General features: G+C 39.9%; 2 protein-coding genes and 1 pseudogene across 2 annotated transcripts; 2 read left to right on the top strand and 1 right to left on the bottom strand.

The window, feature by feature from the left end:
• Positions 1-2,909: 2,909 nt before the first annotated feature.
• On the top strand, positions 2,910-4,821 carry LOC149109471 (uncharacterized). The gene is made up of 3 exons (XM_089294636.1): positions 2,910-3,110; positions 3,554-3,756; positions 3,887-4,821. The coding sequence occupies exons 1-3, from the start codon at positions 2,910-2,912 to the stop codon at positions 4,560-4,562; spliced, it is 1,080 nt and encodes a 359-aa protein (XP_089150762.1). The 3' UTR covers positions 4,563-4,821.
• Positions 4,822-4,901: 80 nt separating this feature from the next.
• On the top strand, positions 4,902-5,769 carry LOC149109472 (uncharacterized). Its single transcript, XM_089294401.1, has 2 exons — positions 4,902-4,908; positions 5,005-5,769. The coding sequence occupies exons 1-2, from the start codon at positions 4,902-4,904 to the stop codon at positions 5,655-5,657; spliced, it is 660 nt and encodes a 219-aa protein (XP_089150527.1). The 3' UTR covers positions 5,658-5,769.
• Positions 5,770-13,443: 7,674 nt separating this feature from the next.
• LOC149109473 (uncharacterized) lies at positions 13,444-14,993 on the bottom strand (annotated as a pseudogene).
• Positions 14,994-15,942: the final 949 nt, after the last annotated feature.

Below are 15,942 nucleotides of genomic sequence, written 5' to 3' on the forward strand. Positions count from 1 at the left end.
GTGCAATAGCGAAAAAACGAAAAATCTGAAAAAAATTCTCAAGATATTTCTTGGTGAATTACTTCTGAAAATATATATTTTACCTCGATGCGATAAATATTTTGGACGTACGGAGATAAACTTGGTTTCGCAGCTCTCAGACCAGATTTTAGGCGTCTGATACCGAACACCGCTGAGACCTCCTTTGAAAATCAAAACACCTTTTCCACGAAACAGCAAGTAACTTATCAAATAAAGCAGTCGATAATACACATTTTGCGTGGTTATTTTCTCAGTTTAAATTAAAACTGAATTTTTGACAAATTTTCCAGTATTTACAATAATTCGAGTGATTTTTTGCTCCACAAAATTCACAAAATTAAGGGCCTAAAATCATTGACTGGTACCTCGCCTTGTAAATCGAGACTTATTTCACGTGAAAAAGCACTATTTCTTCTTGCAAAATCCATTTTCAAAACCATGGGCTACTTAAAATAAAATTTTTGAGGTCGAAAAATACACGCACTACTTTCGTGAAATTTGAGCTCTTTGATAATGGTATACCAATGTCGAAAGGTCACACAAACATAACGATAATGTATTTTCGAAACTCAGCACTTCAATAATATTTGCTGTCACTCACAAACTAATGTTTACAAGACTATCTTACGTGATTTGCCATCTCTTTTGAGGAAAAATTAAAGAATTTGGATGTTTATTTAGATCTCGAGTTCCTAAGTGTCACGGGTCACGTCATGCTTGTCAAGGGTTGAAGGTGAGGCACTCGTTATCAAATCAAATTAGAACATTTTCCAGACAGAAATTGCTCACTAACACAGACAGTAGTAACTTGAAATGGATGGCTCTTCATACCTTTTGACGGGCTTTCTGGACATTGAAGAAATCCTGGACTTACAATTCGTAAACCACACCTCCGACGAATTCAAAGCAACGGATGACAGTTGATTGCGTTACAATTCACAAGGAGACCGCTGGTCAAAGAAGTATAAGGTCGATCAAGCCAAGGAAATTAAAGAAATATTTTGAAAAAGTATAAATTTTGACACGAGCCGCTATCACTCTAAAAGGTGCATCAAGACGACTTTACTGTTGTAGTTATTATTAATTTTTCGAGAAAAAAAAACTGTAGGTTTGGCGCGGGTGGGCGGAAACGAAACATTTCCTTATATGGTGACAAAGATAATCCTTCACCGTGCAAACTTGGGGATAGAACATCATCTCATTTATTTAGATATTTACTGGATTAAATGCACTCTCATTTTGAACCCCTTTTACTTTACCTTATTGGGATTATGATATCGAAAAATACCCGCGTCACTGTGAATTCAGAGTGCTACAGAGTCGTCTGTTACGCTGTGTTTGTTGTTGTTGTTGTTCTGAATTCGTATTGGACTTTCAACAAGAGAAATATTGGGGTATCGTGTTTTATCGGGATATCGTGTTTTAAGTATGTGTTGAATGACATTGTGTGAATACGCTGCTCAAGTTAGCGGACAATGCGGAGCTAGCGCAGAAAACCCAGGCAGCTCTCAATGTATCTCAATCGCAAAATGTGACAAGGACATAAGAATTCACCTGAGGTCTTTTGGTGCTGGGTTTGCGGATTAAAACTTAAAGACTGAGGCAGGACTTCTTCTCGCCAGGGCAGGTATACATTAACGCAGATCTTTGGAAATGTGAACTTGGCAGGCTTTCTGCTCAAGTGTATATATGTAAGGGGATTGGGGGAGGGGCGGAGTTAATGGTGTAACGATACACCTAAGAGAAGTAATCATAACCCTAATTTGAAACATTGCAATGGGATAGCATGTTTTTTTAGATCACGCTTATTTCGGTGTAAAACTACCGTAATAGTTTAACCACCTGAAAATTCCACGCCCAAGCGTCCTGGTGGACCCTGACGAGCCTAGTGATTCCAATGCTTGGACCGAATATAAATGAACATACTCTTTGATTGGGCAATATGCATTATGAGCGTTTGTTTTTTCATATGTGTTACTGACCTCCATGGCGCGTTTATACTGCCAACGGATTCCACATTGCAAATAGAGCGTTAATATCCAATAGATTTTGGTCGTACCCATGTCAGCAACTTGTTTCCACGTCAACATCTTGCAAAGCGCTCTACAAATACCTGCCTTGAAAATTACTAAAAAGTGCATTGCTATCGTAATTTTAATTTTTCAGTTAACAGCTAGTGCTGTTCTTGTTGCTTTTTGGCGCTATTTTTGCCCCTTGGAGAAAGGAAGAATCATATAAATTTTCAATCGCAAAATTAAATTCTTTTCCAAATGTCAGCCTCGGATTTATTCTTAAAACGTTCTTAAAATTTCGCACATTTCATCTTCGATGTTCCTGTGAAATATATTCTTACATAAAAAAGTGTGTATTCTAATGCTAACTAAAGATAATCGAAATAACTTTGTCTAGATCTGACCGTCACTTCTTTTTGTTAGGTATATTCGACATCGACGAAAGCCACCTTAACATCCAAAACATCGGGATGCATTTGGCATACGATGGAGTTGCCGAAAGCGATTCTGTTCTGGCCATCATGGCTGACCTTGCGCCATACAGTCTTATCTAGTGATGCCTGCCCGGTATAACGGAATAACGAGTGAGGACCGCACAAGAACACGGAAAAAAAAAACGGGTGTGGCTCAGCTGTGCTCCTGCCTAAGAGCCATCGTATGCGAGTAAACTTTGCTCAACTTGACCACTTCCTAGAAGTTATCACCGGTCCACACGTAGTAATAAGCCTGCCTTTTGGCCAAAGACTACTTTCACAGGCAGATGGAAGTATTCCCGAAAAGCCAAATCTCATAAGAACAATGATACCAGAACGAATTGTGGCACAGTGTACTTAGTACTGTAAGGAAGTCAACTTTACGACTTTCAACAGATCAACCATGCTGCGTGTTTTGTCCTCTTGTGCTGCAACGGTACGAAAATCACTTCAGGGGCACGATTACATAGCGGCAGACGGCGGGAAGGCTTTCGACGAACTGATTGAAATAGTACTAAAGCTGAGTAATGACGACAGGGTATGGGTAAGCCTCTTGCAGAAGGTGCTGAAGGAAGCAAAGCAGTACATCAAAGGCGATTATAAGGTATGGAGGAGGGCGATATTATAGCCTTATAGTCCCTGACCAAACTTTTAGAAAAAATATTTCGAAAGTGTGTTGTTATTTGTATGAGATAGTTTGGCGTAGAAAAATATGCGCAGGCATTATCACGATAGACATGTAGATGAGTTTAACCCTGCCTTGAACACAACGGTCAAGGATTCCGCTTGTGGTGCAGAGGGAGAGGGGTATATAATGGAAAGCAACTTCCAAAATATTCAAAAGCTAAGAAATGTAGGGTTTATTGAGCTGGTTTCTCAGCCAGTCAGCCAGCCAGCCAGCCAGTCAGTCAGTCAGTAAGGAGGTTATTTTTTTTTATCTTGTATGTATCGTTATTATAAGTTTATGCTTTCCGTTGATCTTTGCGTGATGCCATGACGATGCCGTAATTTGTTAATAACATACACTGGCATACCCTCTTACTGCAGGTGCATGTTTCAACTCATGCAACCGCACCTGACCACTGCAGCAGTTACGCCCCAAGCGACCCCAAAGACCAAGCTTTTCGATCGGATTGTGCCCACAGTCATGAAGACAGGTGCCTTTCGTGTGAGGTGCATAAGGGTGCTCTAAAGAAGATTGGAAATGCTGTAGCGTCCCCACTGACGGAAGATGAATGGGATGACATGCAGTATACTTTCCGGAATGCAGTGCAGGCCATAGAGTCTTGGAAAGCGCACCAACTTCGGTCTTTGCAACAAGACAAGGCAAGAACGACTGCTCTAGAAAGTCTGGATGAGTTATCGGTACTAATAACCCAGGACTGGGCTGCTGAAGTGGCTACCACAAAGATACCGGGAGACTCCAGCTGACTGGTTCGGCAAGAGGGGTATCTCGTGGCATGTCAGCGTATTATTTCGGAGGTTGGCCGGTCAACTGCAGCAGCAGACCTTTGTCCACCTTTTAGAAAAGTCCAGTCAGGACGCTGATGCTGTTGTCCGAGTTCTTCATCACACATTGAGATCACTGAAAGTGAAACATCCCGAGATAAAATTTGCGGCACTTAGACGAGACAACGCTGGGTGCTACCACAGTGTGGCGATGCTGTCAGCATGCCGTCTAATGGGGACAGCAACTGGAATCCATGTCAAAAGGGTCGACTTTAGTGACCCTCAAGGAGGCAAAGGCCCTTGCGATAGGAAAGCCGTTACCATCAAGACTCACGTGCGACAATACATTAACGAAAGCCACAATGTGCTGACAGCGCACGACTTTAAAGAAGCCATGCTGTCTCATGGAGGGACTAATGGTGTTCGTGTAACCTTAGTCACTGACGTCCTCGAGAAGCCACAACAGATGACAGGCCGCTGGGAGGGAATCAGTAGCTTGAACAACTTCTTCTACCTGGAGGACTGTGTCGCCGTATGGAAAGCATACAACATTGGAGAGGGAAAGAGTATATCATGGTCTCAATTACAAGGTAGCAACTACAACTGAACAAAAAAGATCTAATCGTAGAAACTCTTATTCTTCGGCCATTTCAACTTGAGTAAAAATAAATTGCGGTCACAAACATTACAAAACAACGCATGTAGTAAAAACCTTGTTTTGAGAACTTAATGTTTCGTATGCTTCTACATACATCATCAGGAAGTATAAAACGGTTAGCTGCATTACAACAAATTTAAACGAGAAGACTAGTACCTAATAAGGAAAGAAATGACAATGGATATAAATGAAAATAAACAGACTTGAAATCTGCTGAAATCTGCATGCATGCACGGATGAGGAGGCAGAAGAGGATGGCGAAGGGGCGGATGCAAGCTCGCTGTTGTCATGTCCTGTTGAGGGATGCAGACGCACCTATCAGAAGTACCACAACCTGGAGCGTCATTTACTCATCAAGAAGTGCAAGCTCGTGTCAAGTGTACCCTTTTAGATACCGCTAAATTGGCATACGCTGAGAGAGTTCACAAGGGCTCCACTATTCAGCCAACATTAGCTGCCCCGACCACCACTAAAGTCTCTTCAGAATGTCCCTTGGTGCAAGGCTGGGCTCTAAAAGGCACGAAAAAGGCCACCCGTTTTAACGAGCATCAGTGTCAGTACCTCGATAACAAATTCCAGATTGGACAGGAGAGTGGCCATAAAACCGACCCTGAGAAGGTGCCACGGGACATGCGCTATGCTAGAAGGGACAACGGTGAGCGGCGCTTCGACGTGGAAGGGTTCTTGACTGCACAGCAGATTCAGAGCTACTTTTCACGTACTGCTGCAAAATTGAAGTACGCAGTTACTGCTCAGTCAGGGCATGACTCCATCGACGATAACGATAGCCAGGCGTCCCGAGAACAGGAAGCTTTTTCTTCCGCCCGCTTAGCTTTCCTTCACCAATGCGAGCTGTTGCATCCCATTGTCTTTGACACGCTGATCATATGTTCTTTGTACAGCAGCAAAAAGCTGACCAAGCTCAGTGTTGCACAACTGAGGCTTATCTGCAGCTACTTCGACATGGACATAGAGGAACAACAATCAAGGCGAAAAGCGCCTTACATTACTTTTATCTCGGAACTTGTAGGGTCCTGTTTTTAAGAGTGCTTGCGATGTTATCGGAATGTAAAATATCCTCTGATAATATTACTAGTCCCATTTGTTATATTTTGTTTTCATACAAACCTATACTGATGTTGTTAATATCGGAATTATTCCATCTCTTGTAACGTTCATTCCGTTCTTGAAAAATTCATTTCAATTGCGTTAAGTTGAAGTTATAAATAATATTATATTTAGGGCCGGGTAGAAAGCGAGAAACAACAACAGAAACCAAAAAAATCCGCGCCCACATGTACAATCAAAGTATCTGTTAACGTTGTCATGTAACAGAGACTGTAACGCATATTTCTGCCGTTGACAGTGAATTCAGTAACCGTCGAGAATGCTGATCCGACGGCAGATTTTTCAAGCCTAATGCGAGGTGTGGAAGATGCTGTTGTCATTTTAACCCTAAGAAAGCAATGTCGGAATGATAAATGTTCCGATTTGATTTACTTAATTAAGCTTGCTTTGACCTTGATAAACATATCGTGACCCGTTTACACGTTCCGACTCGAGCTCTAAAACACAGGCAAACTTTCAAATTTTTCCTTAAAAGTTATAGCAATCAAGCAGAATAGTCTTGAAAACATTAGTTTGTGAGTGACAGCAAATATTATTGAAGCGCTGAGTTTCGAAAATATATATCGTTATGTTTGTGTGACCTTTCGGCATTGGTATGCCATTATCAAAGAGCTCAAATTTCACGAAAGTAGTGCGTGTATTTTTCGACCTCAAAAATTTTATTTTAAGTAGCCCATGGTTTTGAAAATGGATTTTGCAAGAAGAAGTAGTGCTCTTTCATGTGAAATAAGTCTCGATTTACAAGGCGAGGTACCAGTCAATGATTTTAGGCCCTTAATTTTGTGAATTTTGTGGAGCGAAAAATCACTCGAATTATTGTAAATACTGGAAAATTTGTCAAAAATTCAGTTTTAATTTAAACTGAGAAAATAGCCACGCAAAATGTGTATTATCGTCTGCTTTATTTGATAAGTTACTTGCTGTTTCGTGGAAAAGGTGTTTTGATTTTCAAAGGAGGTCTCAGCGGTGTTCGGTATCAGACGCCTAAAATCTGGTCTGAGAGCTGCGAAACCAAGATTATCTCCCTACGTCCAAAATATTTATCGGATCGAGGTAAAATATATATTTTTAGAAGTAGTTCACCAAGGGCTATCTTGAGATTTTTTTTCAGATATTTCGTTTTTTCGCTATTGCACGGCCCCAGTTGAAAATTACTGACATTGACTCTTAAGTTGTCTCACGTTTCCATACAGAACGCATGTTGCGCTAGACATCTATTATGTAATTCGATATAATTTAGGAAAAAAGGACCTTTGATCAGTTTTCGCAAGCACTCGTGATCCGAAGGAAAGAAATTACTTCTTATTAGTTAGTCATATCGAAGGAAGGAAAGGTTCTATTGGTGTCAGCTCTCGCCAGATCCGGCAATAATGTAAGTCCGATTTACCTGGAATATTTCTTAAGCTATTTGCTTGGCCCTAATATCGTAAATCAATTGTTTTTAGTTTCACGATACGATACAACAATAAAGAAGACGTTTCAAAAGAAGTTTGGTACGAAATAGGTTGTGTCTATCCATGGATTTTGTGCGGTGCAGCTAGTGGTGGACAAGCGCCGCTATACGAGTTAAGGTGTTTAGAATCTTGCAATGGAATATCCTTCTTCGCTATTCACACCTACTATCTAAATTGTGGAAGGTATGTTGCTGGCTCACTGCTTTTTTACCACCTCTCATTAGAGATGATGGGGAATTAATGGATGAAATGGGTCGAAATGAAAGAAGAGTAAATGTTGTTACCTTAAAGCACTGTACATTTTACAAACAAACATTAACTTCTAAATATAATAATTCAGATTTAGGTAAAGCTTTCTCAGTAAGCAATAATTCACACATGGTTAATATGCAAAGACATCAATGCATTATACATATTATATACAGCATTTTCTTGATTAAATGCTGCGAGCATTTATTTAAAGCTAAGGCCTTGTAGACCCAGTGTTCATTTGAACCTGGCATTTATTTGGGGGCCAACATTTATTAAACAAGGGTACTTTCATAATTTTTTTAAATCAGTTTCATTTCTCACCGATTTTACATAAATTTGACTGTATTTGAGGCAAAATGTAACAAAACCAAACAAAGCCACAAATTTATGTCAGCAACAGAATCCCTTACTTAATTCATATGGACACAATCTTGTTAATCAATGTTTCTACTTAAGGTGGCTCCATAGGGTAATCATTTATGGCGTTGCGCACACAAGTGTTATGTTTTGAATGCTGTTTTTGCATTCGCTTTCACACCTAGTCCTCTCAAACTTATTACATGTAATAAGCAATAATTAAATAGTAATTTGCTATCATCTCTGTCAAAATTTTGGGATTTAGTCTTAAATAATAAATGCCCAAACAAAAGTGTTTTTTACTGTTTTTATGGCTTTATTTGTGATTTTCACGAATTTCCTTTGGTGAAATCTTCCAAAAGTTTTACATCACATCGCTTCCAGCGGAATACGAATTTTAAACACGAAAAAAGTAGGGGTTGTGAAGGCAGTTTTTTCGATATTTTCAAATTTATGTCTTTTACCGCTGCAAAAAATCTGGTCTTATAGACTTCCCTGAAAAACGAGCTCCGACTAAAGTAAAATATTTTCTACCAGTCTGCCAAATGTTACGGAATTTCACCAAAGGAAATGCGAGAAAATTCAGTTTTGCTCGTGTTGACGTAATAAAATATCGAAAAACACTGACGTTTTATTTGAGCGCGTGCAGATTACTTCCTCAGCGCTCGCGCGATCGTAAAACCATAGGGAGCCACCTTAAATTGATGAAATTCAATTGTGTAAGACCAAAGTCAAATAAATTCCAGACCTCAAATAATTCTGCTGGGATCTCAATTAATTAAATGTTAGGGTGTTGATTTAAAAGGCCCAGAGTTCATTTTACAGAGAAAATACATGTACAATACTTCAGAGATTTCTTTACAAAGGAAAGTTCATTAGTTAACCTGAGGGGATGGACAAGATGCCAGAGATGGCTTATAAGCTGATCATGTACAAAATCTCCCTTCCCCTACACCTCTTTTGGGTAGCAAATGAAATTTTCTCCAAGTGTACTGCTGTATTTGTTATAACAATGAGTTCTTTTGTCAGTCAGTTTCACTGAATTTGCAAATACTTTTTCAAAAATCAAAAATCTGGACAGCAGGTCAATATTGAATTAAAGTGATTACTGTATAATTTAAATCACACGGTATTGATAGCAAAATTGTACACAAGGGTGTCATGGTGAAATTTTTACCTATATAGGCTAAAATTTTAGCTCTGTTGTGCCAGGATAAGATTTTAGCTCAACTTTCAGAACAAATCTTCTTTAGCAGACAGAAGAGAGTTTTTGCAAGTGATTTATACCACCCTGGGCTGAAATTTCCATCTCTGTTTCACTAACTGTGTTGGAGATTTCAGCCCAGGCTAAAGGGTTGAGTCTCATGTAATTGTATTTAAATCTCAGCCCAAGCCAAAAGAGCAAAATTGGGCATCCACACAGATGGCTTTTTCGATGAAACAAAATGGTGGCTTCAAAAAGGTGTCTGACTGGAACTGGAATTTTAACCTGGGCTGAAATCCGCCATGTAATTGCATCAATTGAAACTGAAATCTCAGCCAGACACCTGTGTTGAAATTTCAGCCCAGGCTAAAATTTGCCATCATTGTAATATATTTCAGCCTCTGTAAGTTAGAATGGCCAGACCTTGATGTGATAATTAATGCAAGCAGATTTTTTATTCACATTTTCTGTGCTGAATCTAACATCTAGAATTGTGGAATGCTGTGGAGTGCAACTCGTAATCAAATAACAATTTTCTCTGTTGTACATAAATTTATCAATAATGAATAAATATGTAAATATAAATCAATAAATTACTGCTCTTAGGTACACATGATATAAATTATCTCAATTTAATATTGAGGTCTTGCTGACCACACTTGTTTACCAGAGAAATTGTGCTAATTACAATAAAAGTTTGACATTTACCTCAAAAATGGCCTGGAGGTAATTTGTCAAGAACATCAACCTTGACCAAATTTTTATGGATTGCCTAATTAAAAATAAATCATTGCACTCACACGTTAAAAGCAGACCTGTTATACTTTAAGAGCTGTACACTCTAGGAAACAAACTTTACTTCACAACAGCTTTTTGCAAAAGAAGTTGCCCATTGTCTAAAGGTTACCAAGATCTCAAATTCTGAGACTTGCCCTTCCAACACTTTAAGTTTGCCATTATGGTTGTCATGGCAAATATTTTTTAAGGACTTGCTGTCAAGAATTGCACTACAGACTTGGAGAAAACAATTAACAAAACTAATATTTTTCCGTATTAAGAAGTACCTAGATTTATTTGACTCCGGAACAAAAGATTGAAGTATGCAGGCATTGCTGTTAGCACACTGTTGTTGTAGCTGCACCTGGCACACATGAGCTCCAGTGACTGCAGTCAGTGGCTCGGTACATCCTTCAGCACGTGTCTTTACTTTCAGTAAACACAGCCCAGAAAGAACAATTCTGATGCCAGTCTTTACCTCCACCAGTTCTCTGCATGTCTCCCCCTGGAATGTCCTGTCTGGTGATGCCCCAAGCCGTCTGTCAGATTCAAGAGAGAACATCCCACATTCTTTCACGTCAGCCCCACTGTCAGTCCTGAAACACTCAACAGCAGAAGGTTCGAACTTGATCCCTCTTTGAAAATTTCTGAAGTTCCTAGGTGCTTCTTTTTTGTTCACAATACAGTTCCACGTTTGTACAAACCCTTCTCTTCCCTGTAGCCCAATCGAAGCCGGTGCTTTTGAAGATGTCACTTTTCCGATTCGCTCGCGGAACCAGCCCTCGGATCTCTGCGGTGGGGACGCAGTAGGAGTGGGCGAGTTCTCTTTATCAGATGACACTTTTGGTGGCCCAGCACTACAGCTTTCCTCAAGGAACTTGCAAACAAAGTGTTGGTAATTAGATTTGAAAAGCTCTTCACGCAGTGTATTAACACGCTTTTGGTCTACTTCCGGTTCATCCTTGGGTCTTAAGTTGTAGTTGCAATTTGTTTCTGAGGGTAGTTTGCGTTTTCTGCCCCCCAAATTATCTCGAGTGAGGATATGGTTCTCAAATACAATTTCATGTAATGGATTTCGTTTCATTGGTTCTTTTTCTGGGTCTTGTTGAGCTTTTATCGTCGGCAGCCCCCACTGCCGGCATACATCCGCGCAGCTGATTGACTTCGGCAGTTCTGTGACCCCAGACATTTTAATTCAGCTTCGACGAGCTTGTAATCCAGAGCCGCGATGTGACAGGGTTAGGGTCTGAATTGTATCAAGGTTATCAGTGACAAGTAAAATTCTGTGGCTATGTTTCGCGAATCCGGTCAGATATTGAAACGAAATGTCACGTAACGGCTACTTTTTGGCTGAAATATACAGGTAAATAACCGATTCCACTGCTTACCATGCTCTTGTTAGCATGATTGGCTAATTTAACCCACAGTAAAGACATAGTTAGGTCATTTAGGTGAAATCGCAGAGGTTAAGCCTGTCTAAATTAGTGCCGCGGCGAGTCAAATGATCAATTTAAGCTCTAATATAATTTAGCTTTGTTTGGCTCGTTCGACTCATTTGCAGCGACTTCAAAGGCTTGTATAGGCATGGTATGGACTCTATTAAGAGTACGCGAGGTAGATAGCACTCTCATGGCCATATTTATGAACATTTTCTAACGGATTTCCCTAAAACATGCCCACTATTTTGGTGCAAAGTCTTTAACACGGTTTTCATAAATTTAGACATATATTGGCACAGAATGTCCTAAACTGCTCAGGGAATTCCCTAGTTTGACTCTAAATGCGTTAGAAAGATCGACAGAAATTAGACACGCTCGTTTTTCGACCTTTCTGGGTCATACAGTCTTGTTCCCTTGAAATATATGTCTGGATTTATGAAAACGGTGTTAAAGACTGAATCAAGTGTTTTTTGATTTATTTGTTTTTTTCATTTTTTTTTCTGCTCTTGCTATGACAGCAGCTTGTAAATCTTACCTAGCATGAAATGTAGAAACTCCTTGCCGCATGTTTCATTTGGTTAGGTATTTTTTTCATCATTTATCGACCACCCCCTTTTCAATTTGCGTTAAGTTTAGCCCAGGCTACACTCGTCTGAATTCAGTTCGCGCGGTTACTCTGACAAGGAGCGACCGATTAGCGTTCTGTACTTGTTGTTTAAAGGAAGTCTGCCCGAGGACATCATTAAGTCCAATGAAGGCCCAAGTCTAACGATTTGCTAGTAAGCGTCGTCCATTATCGTACGTGAGGCGGGCCTGAGGAGATGCGTAAACTGTACGGGTCACATTTAGTCCCGTAAAAGTAGGCCGTTTGCCCTGTGGCGATAATGTTGTGCTTGCTTTAGACAGCAAAAATCTTTAGCCACGTCAATTTAGGGCTTAGACGTGCAATGGACTAGACATTTCTAGCTGCTGTTGGCGTCATTTGCTCTGAACTTTGATGTAGCTAAAGAAATCTGGATGTGCCAATCCGCGCTCGGCAAAATTGAAGTACATCCGGGACATTACTATTTGCGAGCATAACATGGCCACGAGCAGAGAGAAGAACATCAGTTCAAGCGCTGATCGTGAGTAGAATTTCCTTGTTTTATCAATTTTAGGCGTTCTCGGCTTAGCTAACTAAGTGCGGAAGAAATTTATTTGCGTGGCTTCCGGGCGATAATTGAGGTAACGACAACATGTTGAGTGTTCGCTTACTACTAACTATGGCCTAGTTTATTTGAGGTTCAATCGATTCTCGATGTAGGAAGCTCTTGCTCAATCCATTTAGGACGATGCAGGCCTTTAGAAAGCGATAGATTAGCTCTGCGCCGCGGTTTTGATATCTGTACGTTCGTGTTGATTTAGACTCCAATTTCATGTTGAAAGCACTCTTAATTAAATTGTATAATTCATGATTCAACGAAAAGACGGTGAATTCAGTTTTCCTGGCCTCAAAAGGCATACAGGAGAGTTATTTGCTGTTATTTGAGCTTTGATAAGCCTCGTGGAAAGCTAGCTCCAGGACAGAATTGTATCAAGGTTATCAGTGACGAGTAAAATTCTATGGCTATGTTTTTGCGAATCCGGTCAGACAGACAGACAGCCAGACAAACAGACAGACGGATAAACAGATAGACAGATAGACAGATAGACAGACAGACAGATAGACAGATAGACAGATAGATAGATAGATAGATAGATAGATAGATAGATAGATAGATAGATAGATTGAATAAACAGAAGAAGATGCGAACTTTTCTCGTAGGAGGTCTTTTATTCAAGTGGACGTTTGGCTCATTCGGGCTTCTTCAACACTAAGAATATCAATACTCGGAATAAAATTTACAAAAAGTGAAAAAGCCTTAAATAAGTTACAAAACAATAACTTACAAAGAGAACAAAGAAATAAAAAAATTTTCACATAAGATTACATAAGAATTACGTAATAATAATAATAATAATAATAAAACGCCCACTAAAAAGCAAATAAAATAAAATAAAATACAACAACAAGATGGTGTTAATTGTAGTGACTCCTATTCTTGGAATTAAACTCACACCTTTTTTGAGTCCATGAGGTGTGAGGGTGCGTAGTTGAGCACACCAAAAGGCCTCTCTTGTGAGAAGACGGTCATCAAGACTATTATTATTGACACTAAGGCTACACAACTGTTCAATAATTAAAAAAATTCAAAATCTGCCAGAACATGAGGCTTTTTGTTAAAATGAATAGCAACTTCACAGGTACGTTTTTTGGTGATCATAGAGACTTGAAGTTGCGGAAACGAATTTTAAATTCGTCACTTGTGGAACCAACATATTGCACATTGCATTTCTTGCACGTAACCAAGTAGATGACATTTTTAGATTTACAATTAAGAATCTGCGTAATAGGATACGCCCTACTAGTGCTAGTGCTAGTAAAGCAATTGGATTTCTTCAAATAATTGCGACATAGATCACATTTGGTTGTGCATTTAAAGTAACCCCGCTGATTATCAGGCGCGCGATGTTGCTCACGAGGGCTTACTGCTCAAGATTTCTTTGATGTTTTTAGTTCTACGAAAAGCAGGAATGATGGACCCTACCGGAAAAATTTTGCCAGGAGATGGTAAATCATAAATAAAGTGCTTGTATTTCCTAATAATTTTACCAATGCTGGGTAAGCGAGGGTTGAAATCAAGCACAAGCGGAAAAATTTGTGTGGACTCCTCAGGCTGGGGTTGAAGCAGCTTTTGTCTAGGAATAGACTGGGCTTTCTCAAACTGTTGTGAAACCAAATTAGGGTTAAAACCCCGGTTACATAGATAACCCTTATATTCAGAAGAGCGTTCACTAAATGCCTCATCAGTAGAACAATTCCTTCGGATCCTGGTAGCTATTCCATAGGGAATGGCCCTGGTAACATGGGCAGGGTGTGCACTATTCCGTAGCAGGTAAATATGGTTATCCGTAGGTTTGGAGTAGATATCGGTCTGGATGAAACCGTCCACCAGATTGAGAGTAAGATCTAGTACGTTAAGTGAATTGGGAGAAGAAACTAAAGTAAATTTAATGGTGGGGTACAAACAATTAATGCGTAAACTAGATGCGTACTAGATCCGGTCTGATGCTTTGCCACTAGGCCACTGAACCAACCCCGCCATTCAGCCGAATTGGAAGGACCTTTAAGTAGCAGGCTCTGAGGAGAATCACACATTTTCTGCAGTTAGGATCGCGTCACTCCGCCCAAGTGGATCAGCGAATTCACAGTAAATTTCCCCCCGAACATGGAATAATTGTATAGGTAGAGCAGGGAAATAATTACAAATAACTGCCTCATTTTTATCTTTCAATCACCAACCTATTCCCTTCGGAAGGCGATTCACAGTGATTTCTGACAAATATTCAACAGAAATCGAAACAACAAAGAAGTGAGTGAAAATGTGTTCAGCCGGGAATCGAACCCGGGTCTCCTGGTCATTGGTCAGATGCCTTACCACTAGGCAACTCACTAGGCCTCATTTCTTTGTTGTTTCGACTTCTGTTGCCATCATATGCCTATTTCGAGAATCTGTAAGTTTCTTGTCAAAAATCGACACTATCAGCTTAATATTTAGTTAACTGATTTCTCTAAATGTTTATCTAGATGTTTACTGTTTATTTATCCCCTGAAAACATTTCTCGTTTCTATAAGCAAGCAAAATTTTATCACAAATAAGCCCTACAGCCCTATCAAGAATGCCGCCATCTTGGGTTTACCCATGATGCAATGTGAATAACACCGTTGGTTGTTCTTTGGTTTTTCGTGTAATCCTGACACAAATTTCTATTTCTAACAACTTCGAGGAGAAATAGAAATGTGTTCCTTTTTTTTTTCAAGTATCTAAAGTACTGATAAAACGATCTTGACCATATATTTAGAGGAGCTTCCACTGAGCCTCGTTTCCATGCTGAAGCCATTTTTTTGGGAAATTTAAAATTAAAAAATCTCAGACAAAGCTACTCATTCAGAAAGGTTATACAAATTTGAAAACAACTGTTACTTATGCAGTAGTATCATCTGATAACATTTAGGTTTTGTCCTTAGGTTTGGTACCGAAAGGTGGTCTGGCCATGGACTAAAGCTTTTCATCAAATCTCCCGGTCTCCCAGTTAGAGCACCAAATCTCCCGGGAACTACCTACCGTGGCTCTTTTTAAATTTTAATTTCGTTATTTTCGAGATTTCAAAAAGGAAAATAAAACAAGAAAGGAATTAGTTGCTCTTATTTGAGCTGCTCTCGATCGGAAAACGTAAAACAGGGCAATCAAATTGATATATATTTAACGAGTATCCTAACTGGATACCAAGTGATGGGCTCCTGACAATTCATGGCACAAAATTGGCTTTCGCACGCTGTTGACATCAGTCGAAGCGAAGATGGCCAGCATGGATTTTGGATCGCCTTCAGGTTTTTGTACTCTGGGGGTTGGCAGGTATGGTCGGTTTATACGGCCGCCCATTCTCATCCCCAGAGGCCGCGCTCCTTTTGGTCAGCACCAAGAATCGCGATCTCTGATAAGGTCCAACACCGAAAGTCCGCGATTCACGGACTTCCCGTCACTCTACGCATGCTCATAGTCAAAATTGGGAAATCTGATTGGCTGAGAGTCAATCTTGTTTCCAAAATCTTCGTTCCCCTTGACCAGTGGTCGGAA

This window comes from Orbicella faveolata, unplaced genomic scaffold (assembly GCF_042242905.1).
Source record: "Orbicella faveolata isolate gen_17 unplaced genomic scaffold, um_ofav_v1 contig_25, whole genome shotgun sequence".
NCBI lineage: Eukaryota > Metazoa > Cnidaria > Anthozoa > Scleractinia > Merulinidae > Orbicella > Orbicella faveolata.